Consider the following 15,901-nt stretch of genomic DNA (forward strand, 5'->3'; position numbering starts at 1 on the left):
GGCAGGGCCCCTGGGGCGGACGGGCTCCGGGCGGCGCGCGCGCCTCCGAGTCCCAGGTCAGATAGCCGGGCGCGCGGGCGGGGGCGCGTGTGTCGGGTGCGCGAGGGACGTGACAGACCAGCCGAGGCCTCGGGCGGCCCTCGGGGCCCCCGCGCACGCGCGCCTCCTCGCCCCGCCCTCCCCGCTTCCCCGCCCACTCCGCGCACCAAGGCCGGCGCGCGCCGGCGCGGGAGGCGGGAGCTGGGGGCGGGGGCGGGGGCGACGCCGAGGGGGAGGGGCGGGCCCGGCCCGGCTCGGCCCGGCCGCCCGCGCGCGGCTCCTGGAGGCCCCGGGCCCGGCCCGGGCGGCGGTGGCGGTGGCGGCTCTAGCTCGAGACCTCTAGGTCGCCCTTGCACCGCTCCGCAGCCATGGCCCTGGTGACCCTGCAGCGCTCGCCCACGCCCAGCGCCGCCTCCTCCTCGGCCAGCAACAGCGAGGTGAGCCCCGGGCTCGCCGCGCCCGGCCTGGGCCGCTGGACGCCTCGCGGAGGCCGCCGGAGCCGGGGCCGCGCGTGCGGGGCATGGGGGGCGGCTGCGCGGGCTTCCGGGGGCCCAGCCGTAGGAACCGAGCCGGGCAGCCGGACCGGGGTGACCGTGCGAGGACTGTGTGCGATGTGACCCTGTCTGGGGGAGCTGTGGAGGACTTTGTGTGCGGTGTGACCCCCATCGGGGGGCGGCTTTTCAGGGACTGTGTGTGCAGTGCGACCCCTCTGGGAGTGTCTGCAGGAGACTGTGTGTGCTCTGACCCACATCAGGGGGTCTCCCCCATCTTGGGGTGACCCCTGTTAGGCGGGGACTGTGTGCGTTGTGACCCCTATCTGAGGGTGACTGTGCAGAGACTGCAAGTGTGACCTCGCAACTGTGTGGGGACTGTGATTTCAGGTGTGACCCCCGTCTTGGGGTTGACCTCTGTCTGGGGAGGACAGTTCGTCTGGTGGGGACTCCCATTTGCGAGTGACTCTGCAGTGTGACCTGGGTCCAGGGGTGACTGAATGTGCGACTGGAGCCCTTGATTGGGTGACTGCGTGAGCCGATGGTTCTGATACCTGTAGCGGGGGTAGTTCTAGGCCCTTTGCCTGTGTGCCTGGCTGTGCGATGTGAGATGTGACTGTTGCTGACCTGCCCTCCGGGGACTGTGCCAGCGTGAGACAGGCATTTGGGAGTGCCCCTACAAACGTGTGAGATTGTTTCCCCGCCTGCCGCCTCTGGAGTTCTCTGTAGGCGTGCCCGTGTCACTGTGTGACGGTGACCGAGCGTGCTATGGATTCTGTGTGGCCGTGGCTCACGTCTGTGTGTGCAGCCTGAGTCTGGCTTTTCCTTTCTGTAACATCACTCTAGGCTGTGTGTTTATGTGCATCTATCTTTCTGTGTGACTGTGACCCATTCTGGGTGATTGCAGAGGTGCATCCCTGGGCTTCGTGTACTGGCACTGTGCGCGTTTTTGTGGGTCTGTGTGTGGCCTGGGTCCATTTGCCTGGCTGCTGCTTCCTCTGAGGTTAATTGAGGGAACTGGTGCCCTCTGAGCCTGCAGGGTTGGCCTGGCTTGTCCTAGGCTAGGGCCTTGGGCCTCTGAGCAGGTCAGCCCTCTGCAGATGCAGGAATGACTCTCTGGTCGTGCAATCTTGCCCACCATCTCTTGAAGAACCCTTCAAGGCCTCTGGTCTAAACTCTTATACAAGGCTGAGTGTCTGCCTTCGAACCCTTAGCTATGTTTAGAGAAGACTGGAGGAGGGCCCTGCTGTCCCAGGCCCAGGAAGTTCCGCAGCCGGCATCTGGGCTCTTCAGCCCCTTTCTTTGTGGGAGGGAGTGGGGGAAGTTGACTGATAACATGGGAGAGGTTTGTGTCTCCGTGTGAGACAAGAGAAGAACATTTACGTTTAGTTTGACAGCCCTGTCTCCTGGTAGGGTAGTTCTTCAGCCTTGTTTTGCTGGGATTGGCAGGGACATTTTCAGAGTGACTGGGAAGTTGAACCTTCACAGCCCCCTCCTTGGAGAGGAGAGGCCATTCATGAGTTATCTACAGACAGAAGGTTCTAGTAATCCCCCTCTACACGCTGATTAGTGGCAAAAGAACATGGGCGATCAATAGCCTGCTACTGAGAAGTTAGATTGCAGGAGCACCTTTCCTTCCCACAGTGAGGAGGGACTGTTTTCTGTTCCTATCACTGCTGTCTGGCGATTTATGCGCTTCATCTCAGGTTCCCATCACAAAAACTTATGTGAGGTAAGGGGAGAGGTTGGCTTCAGGCTGAGCCTGTCAGCCCAGATTTCTGATTCAAAACCCCATGTTCCTGGAGTTACTTACAACCTGATCTGTTCTTGTCTTACGCATTTTTAAGGTCTTATTATTTTTTAGTTGCATACCATAAATTTGCCATTTTAAAGTGTACAATTCCGTGGTTTTTAGTATATACATGAGATTGTGCAACCATCACCACCATCTAATTCCAGAACATTTTCATCCCCCCCAAAATAGGAACCCTGTACCCCTTAGCCCTCACCTGCAGCCTCCCCCTGCCCCATTCTCCCTAACCTTAGGCAACCACTAATCTACTTTCTGTATCCATGGATTTGCTTATTCTGGACATTTCATGTAAATGGAATCACACCCTATGTGGCCTTTTGTGTCTGACTTTTTTCACTCAGCATCACGTTTTCAAAGGTCATGCATATTGTAGCATGTGGCAGTACTTCATTCCTTTTCATGGCTGTGTAATACTCCATTGCATGGATGTAGCACATTTTGTTGGGACATTTGTGTTTTTTCTACTAGATACATTTCCAGTTATTATATAAAGCATTATTTTTACCAAGTGCTAGTGACCTGATAAACATAAAGTAAAACTCAGGCAGCTTTTATTTGATCATAGTAAAGCTGCAGCATTCATTGCTGGGCTTTGAATGGGCTGGGAGGTTTCCCGAAGGCAAGGTCCTCGTCCAGACGTGTTGAGGTGAGAAGCAAGGTGGGATGGAGACAGCAAGTGTGTGTGGGGTCGGGAGACCTAGGCCAGGCGGGTTCTGCCGTGGTCTGCCCTCACTTGAGTTGCTTCCTGTCTGTGGTCCCTGGCTCATCTGAAAGGAGTGGATTACTTCTTTCATGTGTTCCTTGGCATGTGTAGCTTCCCTGGAATAACTGACCTGACATGGCCTTTCATCTGAGAACCTCGGAGAGTGACCAAGAATTAAATGATTGTGAAGTCCATACCCCCAAGTCACGTCATCACTTTTTGAAATGCAACTTCATAATGAGTCAGACACGGCAGCTCTTTCCTGACACAGCCAGGCCTGCTGCCGGCGTGGGAAACAGAGGGGGATCACAGCCCTCAGTCCTAAGGCTCTCTTTTCTCTTTTAATTTTCTTTTTTTTTTCCCCCAGTCTTTGATTATGTCACTTATGTCGTTTTCCTGTGAATCATATCTCAGTTCCTTTGTGTGAACAGGCAGAGCACAAGAATAGATAAATCAATAATTTTCAGGAATGGATCATAACATTGTTATTTCTGAGAAATGTTCAAAGTGACCAATTTTCATGGGCAGATCTCCAGGCACTTTTTTGGATTGGACCAGAGTGTCTCAACCCACTGTTGATACTTGGGACCGGAACATTCTCTCTTGTTGGGGGACCGTCCTGTGTATTGTGGAATGTGCAGTACATGTGGGATCCTGTCCTCTACCCACTAGGTGCCAGTAGTGACCTCCAGAAAAAAATGCCTCCAGACATCTCCCAATGTCTCCTGTTGAGAGAACTTGCTCCCAGAACCACTGGGTTAGACCCAACATACTCTTCTCAGTTTGTTGCTGTTATGACTTGTTTTGTGGTCAGTGAAGCCTTCCCTGGTCTTTCCACTTCTCCTTCAGTGTGGGGTAGGTGCCTCTGCAGAATCTTGTATGTACATGATAATATGATGTGGGGACTCCCAGGTCCTCTGGTGTACGTATTTTATTTTATTTATTTGTTTATTTATTTTTGAGATGAAGTATTGCTCTGTCACCCAGGCTGGAGTGCAGTGGTCCAATCTCGGCTCACTGCAACCTCTGCCTCCTGGGTTTAAGTGATTCTCCTGCCTCAGCCTCCCAGGTAGCTGGGATTGTAGGTACGTGCCGCCATGCCTGGCTAATTTTTGTATTTTTAGTAGAGACAGGGTGTCACCTTGTTGGCCAGGCTTGTCTTGAACTCCTGACCTCAGGTGATCAGCCCCCCTCGGCCTCCCGCAGTGCTGGGATTCCAGGTGTGAGCCACTGCTCACTGCTCACTGCTGGTGTACTCATTCTTGGTTGAAGTTGCCACCTCCTGGTGTGTGTCCTTTGCTGCCCAGGCTCCTCCCTACATTATCTCTGGACCCTTTTTCCTTCGCCCTTGGCTTCTGCCTCATTTCTGCCCTCAGTCAGCCCTGCGTCTCTCCCAGCCATCACGGCTTTCCAGGTTTCTCCTTCCCATTCAATGGGCGCCTGTGTGCAACATAAAAAACATGCCAAGTCCCAGTGGTGAGGAGTTGTTTGGCCGTGGGGGGGGTGTGTGTGTGTGTCTGTGTGTCTGTGTGTGTGTTGCCTTCTCATTTCGGTTTATGAAAGAAAAAAAATAAAAATAAGTCATAGGTACTTCTGGAGCCCGAGCTCTTGGCCTTTTAGCTTTCAGAAAATATTAAATATCTCTTTCTTGCATTTATATAAATAAACTGATAGCCTAGGATATTTCGTATTAAATGTTTAAGTCTTTTCGGGCACCATCAAGAGCTTTCAAGACCCACAGACAGCCAGCCTGATTCCTGGCCACCTTCCACTGTGCAAGTCTTGCCTGGGATGGTTTTTTGAAAATGGTGTTCATCACTCAGCTGTTACTGCCTGGCTCCACGGAGGAAGTGAATTCTCTTTAAACACGACCCCCTCCCCTTAAAAGAGAAAAACAGGATAAGATCCAGAACAACCCCGGAAAGTTGAGAGCTGAGGGCTAAAAGACCGTGCTGGGTAATAACACCAGATAGGAAATGTTGAGCTAGGAGGACTCCATCCCCTAGACTGTGGCAGGAATGTGGGTCAACATTTGGAAACCTGAAAATTCCCCCACGGAAATGACTCCAAGGGACAGACCGGGATTGGTGAGGAAAGGGCACGGCTGTTTAGAAGTAGCTAGGTTTCCTGGATGTCTTTATCTTTTTCCGATACCAGGGTGGAGAATGTGAGACTGCCGCCCGAGGCGTGTTGACAGTGGTGCCTGTGGTGTGATATTCTCTTTCTTTCTCTGTAGTTGGAGGCTGGCAGCGAAGAAGATCGAAAATTAAACCTCAGGTAAGTAGACTTTCAATTTTTGTTCCTAAGTCTTTCTCCCAAGCAGGTAAGGAATGCTATTGTTCCTCTCCCAAAGGGAAAACCTTCAAAAAGAATATGCCAGTTTTGGTCCGGGTGTGGTGGCTCATGCCTTGTAATCCCAGCACTTTGGGAGGCCGAGGTGGGTGGATCACGAGGGATCGAGACCATCCTGGCCGACATAGTGAAACCCTGTCTCTAGTAAAAAAATACAAAAAATTAGCTGGGTGTGGTGGTGTGTGCTTATAGTCCCAGCTCCTCGGGGGGCTGAGGCAGGGGAATCGCTTGAACCTGGGAGGCAGAGTGAGCCAAGATCGTGCCACTGTACTTCAGCCTGGCAACAGAGCAAAACTCCATCTTAAAAAAAAAGAATATGCCAATTTTTTAATGCCTTAAAAACTATACCTAAAGCACGTATAAAACTGAAGTGCTTTAAAATCCATACATATGTCTAGCCACTTTAATAATATTATATAACACTTGGAGGGAAAATAATTGCCATTATTCTGCCACCCTTACGTTACCATTTTGAGCATTTTTTGGTAACTTACTATTTTTTAATAGAGACGAAGTCTCGCTGTGTTGCCCGGGCTGGTCTCGGACTCCTGGCCTCAAGTGATCTTCCTGCTTGGCCTCCCAAAGTACTGGGATTACAGTCATGAGCTACTGCACCTGGCCTAACTTGAGCATTTTTATGTATTTTCTTGCAGACTATTCTGCTTTAAAAAAAAAATAATAATAATCATGACACTCTGCCCTCAGTTTTTCATCCGGCTTTTGGTAAGGTGTTCCTTTTGCGGTAAGCACTTCACTGATTTGAAACAGATGCTCAACCCCCTAAATGTATCAATTCAGGGTGCTTTAATTGCGCTATGAGAAATCTTTAGCTCTGCTCATTGAAAAGATTCCAAGATGTAGTCCTCAGCTGATGTATTCACTAATGGACACCAAAAACATTTTCATTTTTTCTTTGCCAAAAATTAAGTTCTGCCTTTGTTTGGGTGTTTTGTTGGTTTGTAGAAGATTCAGCCCTTTGTTATATTAATGTAATGTATTCCTTCATACCAAGGAGCCAGTCTTAAACTCTGACCTCATAGTTTTAAAAAAGTAAGCAAATTTTCAGGGATATTGTTCTTAAAAATATATATATACTCTGTTTTATCTCATGAGGGGAAGGAAAATTAATTGGAAAAGGAAATGTGTGTTCAGAAATTGGGGTCAACCATTCATTACCGAGGGCAGGGTGTTCTGGTCAAACTCGCATGCAGAACTGGTGGAAATATGCTCAGCTTTTCTCCGGTGTTTCTATGTGCTTGAGTAAAGGGCGGGGAAATACTGACTTTCATCACAGCACACATGATTTCTAAAGATTATGTGGCTAGGGAAACACTAGCCTGCAGGAATCAAAGCGATGTCTTATTTCTGGGTCCTCGCTCAGGGACTTCTGCTTGGTCCTCGCTTTTAATGTCATGCTCAAGACACAGGACACATTTGCTCTGTCACCTCGGGGTTTTTGGTTGGTCAGCTCAGGGCCCACGTCAGGGTTGCCAGGCTGGAAGCAGCTGGACTCCCAAGTGGGGGCAGTCATGGGCCGAGTTGCAGATCAGACTGTCTGGGTGGAAACAGGGAGGGGGCAGAGTGGAAGTCTGGAGACTGACTGTCAAGAAGGAACTGAAAGAGGGGCTTGCCCACCTGCAGGCACCCAGCTCCCTTCCCCCCAAATCTCCTCCCCCAGATCCCTGCCCCCAACTCCCCTCCCCACCAGCTCCTCCACCTGTTCCCCTCCCCAAAATCCCCTTCCCCGGATCCCTCCCTCCAGGTTCCCCTCACCTCACTCCCCATCTCCCTTACCACTCCCCTCCCTGTTCCCCCACTCCCCTCCCCGAGATCCCTTACCCTAGATCCCTCCCTCCCTAGATCCCTTACCCTAAATCCCCTCCCCAGCCTCCACTCCCCGATCTCCTCCCCCATCTCCCCTCCCTAAAGTCCCCTCTCTGAGCTCCCCTTCCCCCAGCTCCCCTCTCTAAATCCCCTCCCCAAGTTCCCCTCCCTGAGCTCCCTTGCCTGAATCCCCTTCCCTCAGATTTCCTCCCTTGATCCCCTCCCCAAGGTCCTCTCCCATGTCTCCTCCCCATCTCTCCTCCCCCATCTCCCCTCCCTAGATCCCCTCCCCAAGCTTCCCTCTCCCAGATCCCCTTCCCCAGCTTCCCTCTTCTATCTCCCCTCCCCAGGCTCCCCTCTCCCAGATCTCCTTCTTAGCTCCCCACCTCCAGGTCCCCTCCTTGAGCTACCCTCCCCAAGCTCTTTTCCCCCAGCTTCCTCCTGGGGTTCCCCTCCCCATCTCACCTCCCCCAGCTCACTCTTGGAGTTCCCCTCCCCCATACTCCCCTCCCCCAGCTCATTCCTGGAGTTCCCCTCCCCATCTCCCCTCCCCCAGCTCCCTCTTGGAGCTCCCCTTCCCCATGTTCCCCTCCCGCAGCTCCCTCTTGGAGCTCCCCTCCCCCATACTCCCCTCCACCTGCTCCTTCCTGGAGTTCTCCTCCCCATCTCCCCTCCCCCAGCTCCCTCTTGGAGCTCCCCTCCCCCATGTCTCCTCCGCAGGCTCCCCTCCAGCCCTTTCTTGGGGTTGGAATCTCTTCCATCTCTTGTCTCTCTCAGGGCTGTTGTTGATGAGAGAGCACTGAGCTCTGTCACTTAGACTATCTTTGGGGCAAACAGCTATTTTATTTTTTAATTACCTTTAATAGCTTATATCATAGTGGTTTCAGTTAAGAACTTATAAATAGCAGTGACATGAAAATGCGTATGTGGACCTTTCTCCTTAGTATTTAACCTTTTTTAAATTAAAACTTTTTATTTTTATTTTTTAGAGACAGGGTCTTTGTTGTCCAGGCCGAAGTGCATTGGTGTGATCATAGCTCACTACAGCCTTGAACTCCTGGGCCAAGCTGTCCTCCCACCTCAGCCTCCCAGGTAGCTGGGACTGCAGGCGTGCGCCACCACACCTGACTAATTTTTTTAAATGTGTTTTGAAGAGACGAGATCTCACCGTGTTGTTGAGGCTGGTCTCAAACTCCTGAGCTTAAGTGATCCTCCCACCTCGGCCTCCCAAAGTGCTGGGATTGCAGGCGTGGTGACAGCCGCTGCACCTGGCCCTTTTCTTGCAAAAGGCCCCTTTCTCTGCCTCGTTGGGAGCTGCGCGGGACCTTACAAAGGGGTGGGAAATAAAGCTTTGGTAGCTTTCCATATCGAGTTCTCAAAACAGCCCTAGGAGGGAGGTTTTCCCAGTTGGTGGTTGAGGCCCAAGATTGGAACTGGGAAATACTGTGTTTGAAGCGAGACCTCTAATGCCAAGTTGATCCTACTCTGCTGCCTTTCTGGAGGCCAGGCTAGTAGTACCGTTGAATTCACTGTCTTGGACATACAGGTGCGGGAGCGTGCCTGAGGCCGCCGGGGTGGATTAGCAGCAGTGCCAGGGCAGCACCAAGGATTCATGCCAGCTGGTGGCGGGTGCCTCCTGGGATGTTGGGTCATTCTGACCACCACCGAGAGTCCTTTTGTGCCACTGTCAGCAGGTCCCCAACACCATTGTGACCATTGGGAGACCCTGGGCTGGAGTTGGAGACCTGGGTTCTCATTTAGGGTGGGATGCTGGGCTCTGGGCTTGTCCCCCTAGGTCCCCTTTTAAACCGCTCTTCAGCCACCTTGACGTCGCACCCACCTTTTTAGGCACAGAACACCATCCTGCCTCCTAACCTTCCTTGCTACACAAGAAAAGTTGTCCTGGTTTAAGCTTTGACTGAAACGCATTCACGTCCATGTGTCAATTTGCATTTTCAGGCCTTTTCTCTCTCAATGTCTCCTGGAGAAGAAAATTATGGAATAGTTGGTTGTTTTTTGTTTGGCATCAGGAGAGTTAGGGAGAGATTTCTCTTTGTTTCCATGGATCCTGAAGGTGAACTGCCATCACCTCGTCTCTAAGAGGTGCTGTAGGGAGAAAAACTGGAGGTAGCAGGATATTTCTCTTTTCTCCCCTCTGTCTAGCCTTAGTTAATAGTTTCATCTTTTGGGTCATCTAAAAAGTCAGCTGTGATTCATCCATATCCAATAAATTGCGGGGTCACATGGATCGGTTCTTCTGAGCCACCTGCCTTCTTTTTCTCAGGTTCCCTGGTGGCGCCTCTTCACGTCCTCACACCTCGTCTGTCCTGTCACAGAGGAACACCCCTGGACCTATCCTCTCTACCTTGGCATGTTACCCCCTGGTCCCTTGATGCTTCTTCCTTCTGGTCCTTGGAGTCTTTCCTGAGCTCCAGCATCACCGGCGTTGCTGGCCTTTCCGCCCTCCCCTCTCGCATGTGCCTTTTCCAGTCCATCGGGACTACTCCCTGCTCCCTAATCATGCATGTTCCCTCGGCCCGTTCCTTTTCACCTGGCTGTAGTCCTCATGGCCAGCTAAAAGTGCTCCCACCCCAGACGTTTGTGATTTCCCTTTCTTCAGAGAAAGCAGGGAGCCCCTGGTGTCCCTCTCTGTGACAGGTGCCACATCCGCCTATGTTGCAGGTCTGTGTGCCCTTGTCGCATCCCTAACTGCTCTCACATCCCTTAGGGATGGCCTCATTTCTCTGCCTTCATGTAGCATTTAAACAGTTTAAATGGCCGGGCGTGGTGGCTCACATCTCTAATCCCAGCACTTTGGAAGGCTGAGGCGGGACAGATCTCTGGAGCTCAGGAGTTCGAGACCAGCCTGGCCAACATGGTGAAACCCCCTTTCTACTAAAAATACAAAAATTAGCTGGGCTTGGTGGTGAACACCTGTAATCTCAGCTACTTGGGAGGCTGAGGCAGGAGAATCGCTCAAACCCGGGAGGTTGCAGCGTGCCGAGTTCACGCCACTGCACTCCAGCCTGGGCAACAGAGCGAGACTCTGTCTCAAAATAAGTAAATAAAGGTTAACAGTTCAAATGGATTAACCTTTGACCCTACAGTAAATTCCAGACATGTAGGAGAAACAGCCAGGTGTAGAGGGAAGGCAGTGAGGTTCTGAGTCAGGCAGACCTAGGTTTGGCATCTGGCTCCCGTGCTGGTGTCTGAGTTCCTTTACCTTTGTGTGTTCCTACACCTCTGTCGGTCTCAGTTGTTCCACCTATAAAACAGAGATGACACTGTGACCTCTGAGGGTTGTGGAGTAGTTGTGTGATGTTCCTTGCTCAGGCCAGGCGCAGTGGCTTACGCCTGTAATCCCAATACTTTGGGAGGCCAAGGTGAGTGGATCGCTTGAGCCCAGGAGTTCGAGACCAGCCTACACAACATGGCAAAACCCCATCTCCGCAAAAAAAAAATAGAAAAATTAGCTGGGCATGGTGGCGCATGCCTATAGTCCCAGCTACTCAAGAGGTTGAGGTAGGAGAATCGGTTGAACCCAGGAGGTCGAGACTGCAGTGAGCTGAGATTATGCCACTGCACTCCATCCTGGGTGACAGAGCGAGACCCTGTCTCAAAAAAAAGTTCCTTGCCCAGAATTAGGTCCACAGTGGGCTTGGTTGCTGTGCTCGGTCTTCACAAGGTGTTGCTGATGTGCGGTGTTAGTTCACAGCACAGGAGAATTAGAGGGGCCGACTCCTGCAGGTACTGCGGCCAGGCCTGAGGGGGCGCCCACCATGGATGCTCTTTGACTCGGAGCAGCCTTCCTGCTTTACCCGGCTACATTACTATAAGATGCAAATACGAATACGGACTTGGAGGAAGCAGTGTTGTAACTCAGACAGTTTTTCTGCAGGCCTTCTGGGAAGTGTCTCGAACTGATCATCTCACACCCGGCATGCAGGTGATTGCAGCAGAGCAGGATGGATCCAGTTCCCTTGCTCTCCCCTGCCTTCCGCATGTGCAGGCTGCTGCTGGCCGCTCCCAGTCCCTCTTTGGAATCTGTGCCGTTCAGACTGTGGGAACTGGTGAGCAGATGGCCCTGCTGGCAGCAGCTCCTGGCTCCCTTGCCATCCTGGGAGCCGGCTCAGTCTGGCATGAGACATAAGTAGTTGTGGGCCAGGTAGGACACTGGGGAGATAATATTGTCCCCAGGGTGTGGATCGGGAGTGAAGATTTTTTTTTTTTTAATCGAGCGTTTCCGAGTCAAGTGAGGGAACATGGTCATTAGAATTATTATAATTTGGTGATTCGTGATTGCCTGCCCTAGCAGAGGTATGGGCCAGAGCGAGTGGCAGGATATTGTCTCTTCTGTTTTATTGGGTTTCAGTGGTAAACTGTGAACTCCCTGACTCCTCTGCCTTTCTGTCCACGTTCCCTTCCCTTTTTGGTCTCCACCTGGAAGTCTCCCAGGGACCCCATTCTCCTTACAGCCTTCTGAAGTGTGGTTTTGCCTTCTCCGCCTCCCCTACAGTGTCTGAGTAGATGGGGGTTGGCATGTTGAATATCCTTACTTTTGCAGCTGTCCACCCTGTGGGGTTCCTCCCTGCCCTTGGCGGTCCATCTTAGCCTGGGCTTTATTGTCTTTGTTGCTAGTCTGTCCAGTTAAGTCCTGCCAAGAGGTGTCATGCACCCAGTGCCTCCAAATTCTGTGTCTGTGCTGGAGATGGACATGTGCGTAGGTTACTGTATCAGTCATCGCTTGCTGCATAACAAGTTACCACTAACTTAACAGTTAAACAGTATATATATATATTTAATTTTATTTCTTTTTAATTTGAGATGGAGTTTTACTCTCGTTGTCCAGGCCGGAGTGCAATGGCACAATCTCAGCTCACCATAGCCTCTGCCTCCCAGGTTCAAGCGATTCTCCTGCCTCAGCCTCCCGAGTGTCTGGGATTACAGGCACATACTACCATGCCTGGACAATTTTGTATTTTTAGTAGAGACGGGGTTTCTCCATGTTGGGCAGGCTGGTCTCAAACTCCTGACCTCTGGTGATCTGCCTGCCTCGGCCTCCCAAAGTGCTGGGTTTACAGGGATGAGTCACCACGCCACCACGCCTGGCCAACCACTGCACCCAGCCCATGTTTATTATCTCACAGCTTCCATGGGTCAGGAATCTGGACACGGTATAGCTGGGTTCTCTGTTTGGGGACTTACAAGGCCTGCTGGCCAGGGCTGGGGTCTCATCTGAACCCCAGGGTCCTCTTTTAAGCTCACATGGTTCTTGGCTGAATTCTTTTTTTTTTTTTTTTTCCGTTCTGTCGTCCAATGGAGTGCAGTGGTGCGATCTCGACTCACTACAACCTCTGCCTCCAGGGTTCAATTAATTCTCCTGTCTCAGCCTCCCGAGTAGCTAGGACTACAGGTGTACCCGGCAAATTTTTGTATTTTTAGTAGAGACGGGGTTTCACCATATTGGTCAGGCTGGTCTCGAACTCCTGACTTCAGGTGATCCACCCGCCTCAGCCTCCCAAAGTGCTGGGATTACAGGTGTGAGCCACCACGTCTGGCCTGAATTCATTTTCTTGCAGCTATAGAGAATTCATGGTGCTTGCTTCTTCAAAGTCAACAGGAGAGTCTGCCTCTGTAGGGTCTTATGACAGATTGTTATCACCAGAATGACTGTCTCATCGCCTTTAATGTGCAATGCAGCCTAATTAAGGGAACAGCTCTCCCGTCTTGTTCTCTTGTCCCTCCCACATTCAAAGAGAAAGGCTCACTCGGTGCATGCATCTGGCAGAATTCTGCCCACCAGTCAATCTGTGTGTATTCTAGGGATGCCCCCAGTCTCATATAGAGAGAACACATGTAAACAAATAGGTTTCCATTCAGTGTTACAGATGTGCCTAGTTTTGGGATGGTCAGGGGTGCCTGGTGCTCATGGGAAGAGACCAGGAACACGGGGAGCAAGCCTTACAGAGTTTGACACCACCCTGGTGAACGCTGGTCCCCTCCGCTCAGCACCCACATGCTTGTTCATGCTCTGAGTCTTAGTGTCTCTTGGATTTGCCCCCACCTTGAATATGTTGGCCTTAAAAATAACCACCCATGTTGATTCTGTTTTGTTTTTCCCACAGCTTTGGACTTAGAGAGAGATGGGCATGGGTTTAGCTCCTGTGTCTGTCCTTTGTTACCTCACTAGGCTATTATATGATCTTGGGCAGGCCTTAGTTTCAAATGGCCAATATAGTACGCAGCTTGTAGGGTGGTTGTCAGAATTAAATGTGCTCATGACGCGAACCTTTTCTCCCATAGTAGATATTCAACAAATGCCTCCTGCCTGTACTTCCTTCATGGTAACAGCTTCTGTTGAAAATGATTCATGTCTTCCTTTTTCTTCTCACAGGCATTTTTCTCTCCTTAGTGTTTCCTTGGCGTTTTGTGCTTGCTCTGTAGTATATATACTTAGGTACAGAAATGTTTCCTGTAATGCAGGACTGGCTGCATAACTTGTGGAGCCCAGTGCAAAATGAACATGGTAGAGCCCCTTGTTAAAATGTTATTAAGAGGTCGGGCGCAGTGGCTCATGCCTGTAATCCTAGCACTTTGGGAGGCCGAGGCGGGTGGATCACCTGAGGTCAGGAGTTTGAGACCATCCTGGGCAACATGGTGAAACCCTGTCTCTACTAAAAATACAAAAATTAGCCAAGTGTGGTGGCACGTGCCTGTAATCCCAGCTACTCAGGAGGCTAAGGCAGGAGAATCACTGGAACCCGGGAGGCAGAGGTTGCAGTGAGCTGAGATCACACCACTGCATTCCAGCCTGGGCAACTGAGTGAGAATCTGTCTCAAAACAAACAAACAACAACAACAACAAACATAATTAAGAATTTCAGGATGGCATGAGCAGAGTGTTAAACCAAGCACAGGCCCCTTCTGAGCACATATGAAGAAGCTGGCCTTGCCCACTAGACTGTGAGCCACCCTAGGGACAGGGCCTGCCTGACCTCCTGCCTCACAGCGCCCAGTTTGCCCTGGATAGGCCCTGGAGGTCTTGTAAATTGAGTATTGTTTCCTGTTGAGCAACTAAAAGTTGTCTTGGACGTTCAGGAAACAAAGGACAGAGAGATTCTTCCCACCTTTGCCTCCGTTGCAGTTTAGTAATATCAGTGCTATTAGATCAGTCTCAGTACCCCTCTGTCCTCATCTGTCTGCTTGTGAGCTGTTCATTCAACAAACATTTATTGAGCTCCTACTGTGCGCCAAGCCCTGTTTTAGGGGCTGGGAATATAGCAACAAACAAAATAAAGATTTCTGCTCTGGAAGCTGACATTCTGTTGAGGGAGACAAGACAGTAAGTAAAATAAACAAGCACAATAATCGTATGTTGGTAAGTGCCCAGGCAAAAAAAAATAAAGCAGAGATGGAGGAGAGAAAAGGGAACACCCATACTCCACTCTGTGAATTGCCTTGTATACATTATTTCATTTAATCTTCGTGAAAACCCTGTAAGGACATTTAAATTCCCATTCCCTGGATGAGAAGACTAAGCCCCAGAGAGGTCAGTGGCCTGTTTTTATTTAGTAGTAAACCTTTGAGCTGAGGCCCTCATACTCCATGTCTCATTGACTCCAAAACCTGTGCTGTTCACCCCAAAATCCAAGTGCTGTCTTTCCTTTTCCTCCTCCCTATGCGTCAGAATGCACACTGGGAGACAGAATGGAGTTTATCAGAAGAACCAGGCTTTGCAGCCCATTCTTCCTGCTTGAGCCATTAGCAGCACCACTATGTGCTTGGGCAGGTCCCATCACCTCCCTGAGCTCTACTTAAAGCAGGGATTGTCATGTATCCCCTTCATGTGCTGCAGCCCGGAGAGCATCCGGGTGGTAATGAGACCAGCTTCTGCCGGCTGCAGGCTTTGGGTTTGGAACTTTCTGCACTTGTTATCATCTTCTTGTCACAAGCCTGCAATGTGGGACTCTCCTCATTTTAGGAAACCAGTTCCACGAGGCTGGTGGGAGGCCTGAGCCAGGGTTTGAATGCAGGCTGCTGTGATTCAGGGACCTGAGTCCTGCCCCCACCCGTGTGGCCTTGTAGGTAGTGGCCTCCCATTGACTCCCACTTTTAAACATTGGAGCATATAGAATTACCATTCTGGGGCCATTGTGCTGTTTGGTTGTTCCTTTTGGTTTAACTCGGGTTTTATTTCTGCAGTTTGTTGGAATGTTTGGTTTGAAAATCAGAATTTGCCTTCAATTTTTTTTTTCTCTTTCTCTCTTTTTTTCTTTTTGAGACAGGGTCTTGCTCTGTTGCCCAGACTGGAGTACAGTGGCATGATTACAGCTCACTGCAGCCCTAACCTCCTGGGCTCAATTGGTCCTCCCACCTCAGCCTCCCAAGTAGCTGGGACCACAGGTGCACTGACCACCATGCCTGGTTAATTTTTGTATTTTTCGTAGAGACGGGGTCTCACTATGCTACCCAGGCTGATCTTGAACTCCCGGACTCAAGCAATCTACCCACATCGGCCTCCCAAAGTGCTGGAATTATAGGTGTGAGCCACTGTGCCTGGCCATATGTATATGTATTTTTTTGAGACGGAGTCTCACTCTGTCACCAGGCTAGAGTGCAGTGGCACAATCTCGGCTCACTGCAACCTCTACCTCCGGGGTTCCAGTGATTCTTCTGCCT

At 50.9% G+C, this 15,901-nt stretch overlaps 1 protein-coding gene across 2 annotated transcripts in view; it reads left to right on the forward strand.

Moving 5' to 3' along the window:
• Positions 1–320: 320 nt before the first annotated feature.
• Positions 321–15,901, forward strand: part of LOC105468325 (slingshot protein phosphatase 1) — a 75,945-nt gene continuing 60,364 nt past the window's right edge. Inside the window, exons 1-2 of one of the 2 annotated variants that reach the window (XM_071071174.1) lie at positions 321–476; positions 5,283–5,323. In XM_071071174.1, the coding sequence (XP_070927275.1) occupies positions 408–476; positions 5,283–5,323 (110 nt within the window). In that variant the 5' untranslated portion in view covers positions 321–407. Of the gene's footprint in view, positions 477–5,282; positions 5,324–15,901 lie in introns of those variants that run through there. The other variant, XM_071071176.1, reaches the window with a different exon arrangement.

The sequence above is a fragment of the Macaca nemestrina genome, chromosome 10, assembly GCF_043159975.1.
Source record: "Macaca nemestrina isolate mMacNem1 chromosome 10, mMacNem.hap1, whole genome shotgun sequence".
Lineage (NCBI taxonomy): Eukaryota > Metazoa > Chordata > Mammalia > Primates > Cercopithecidae > Macaca > Macaca nemestrina.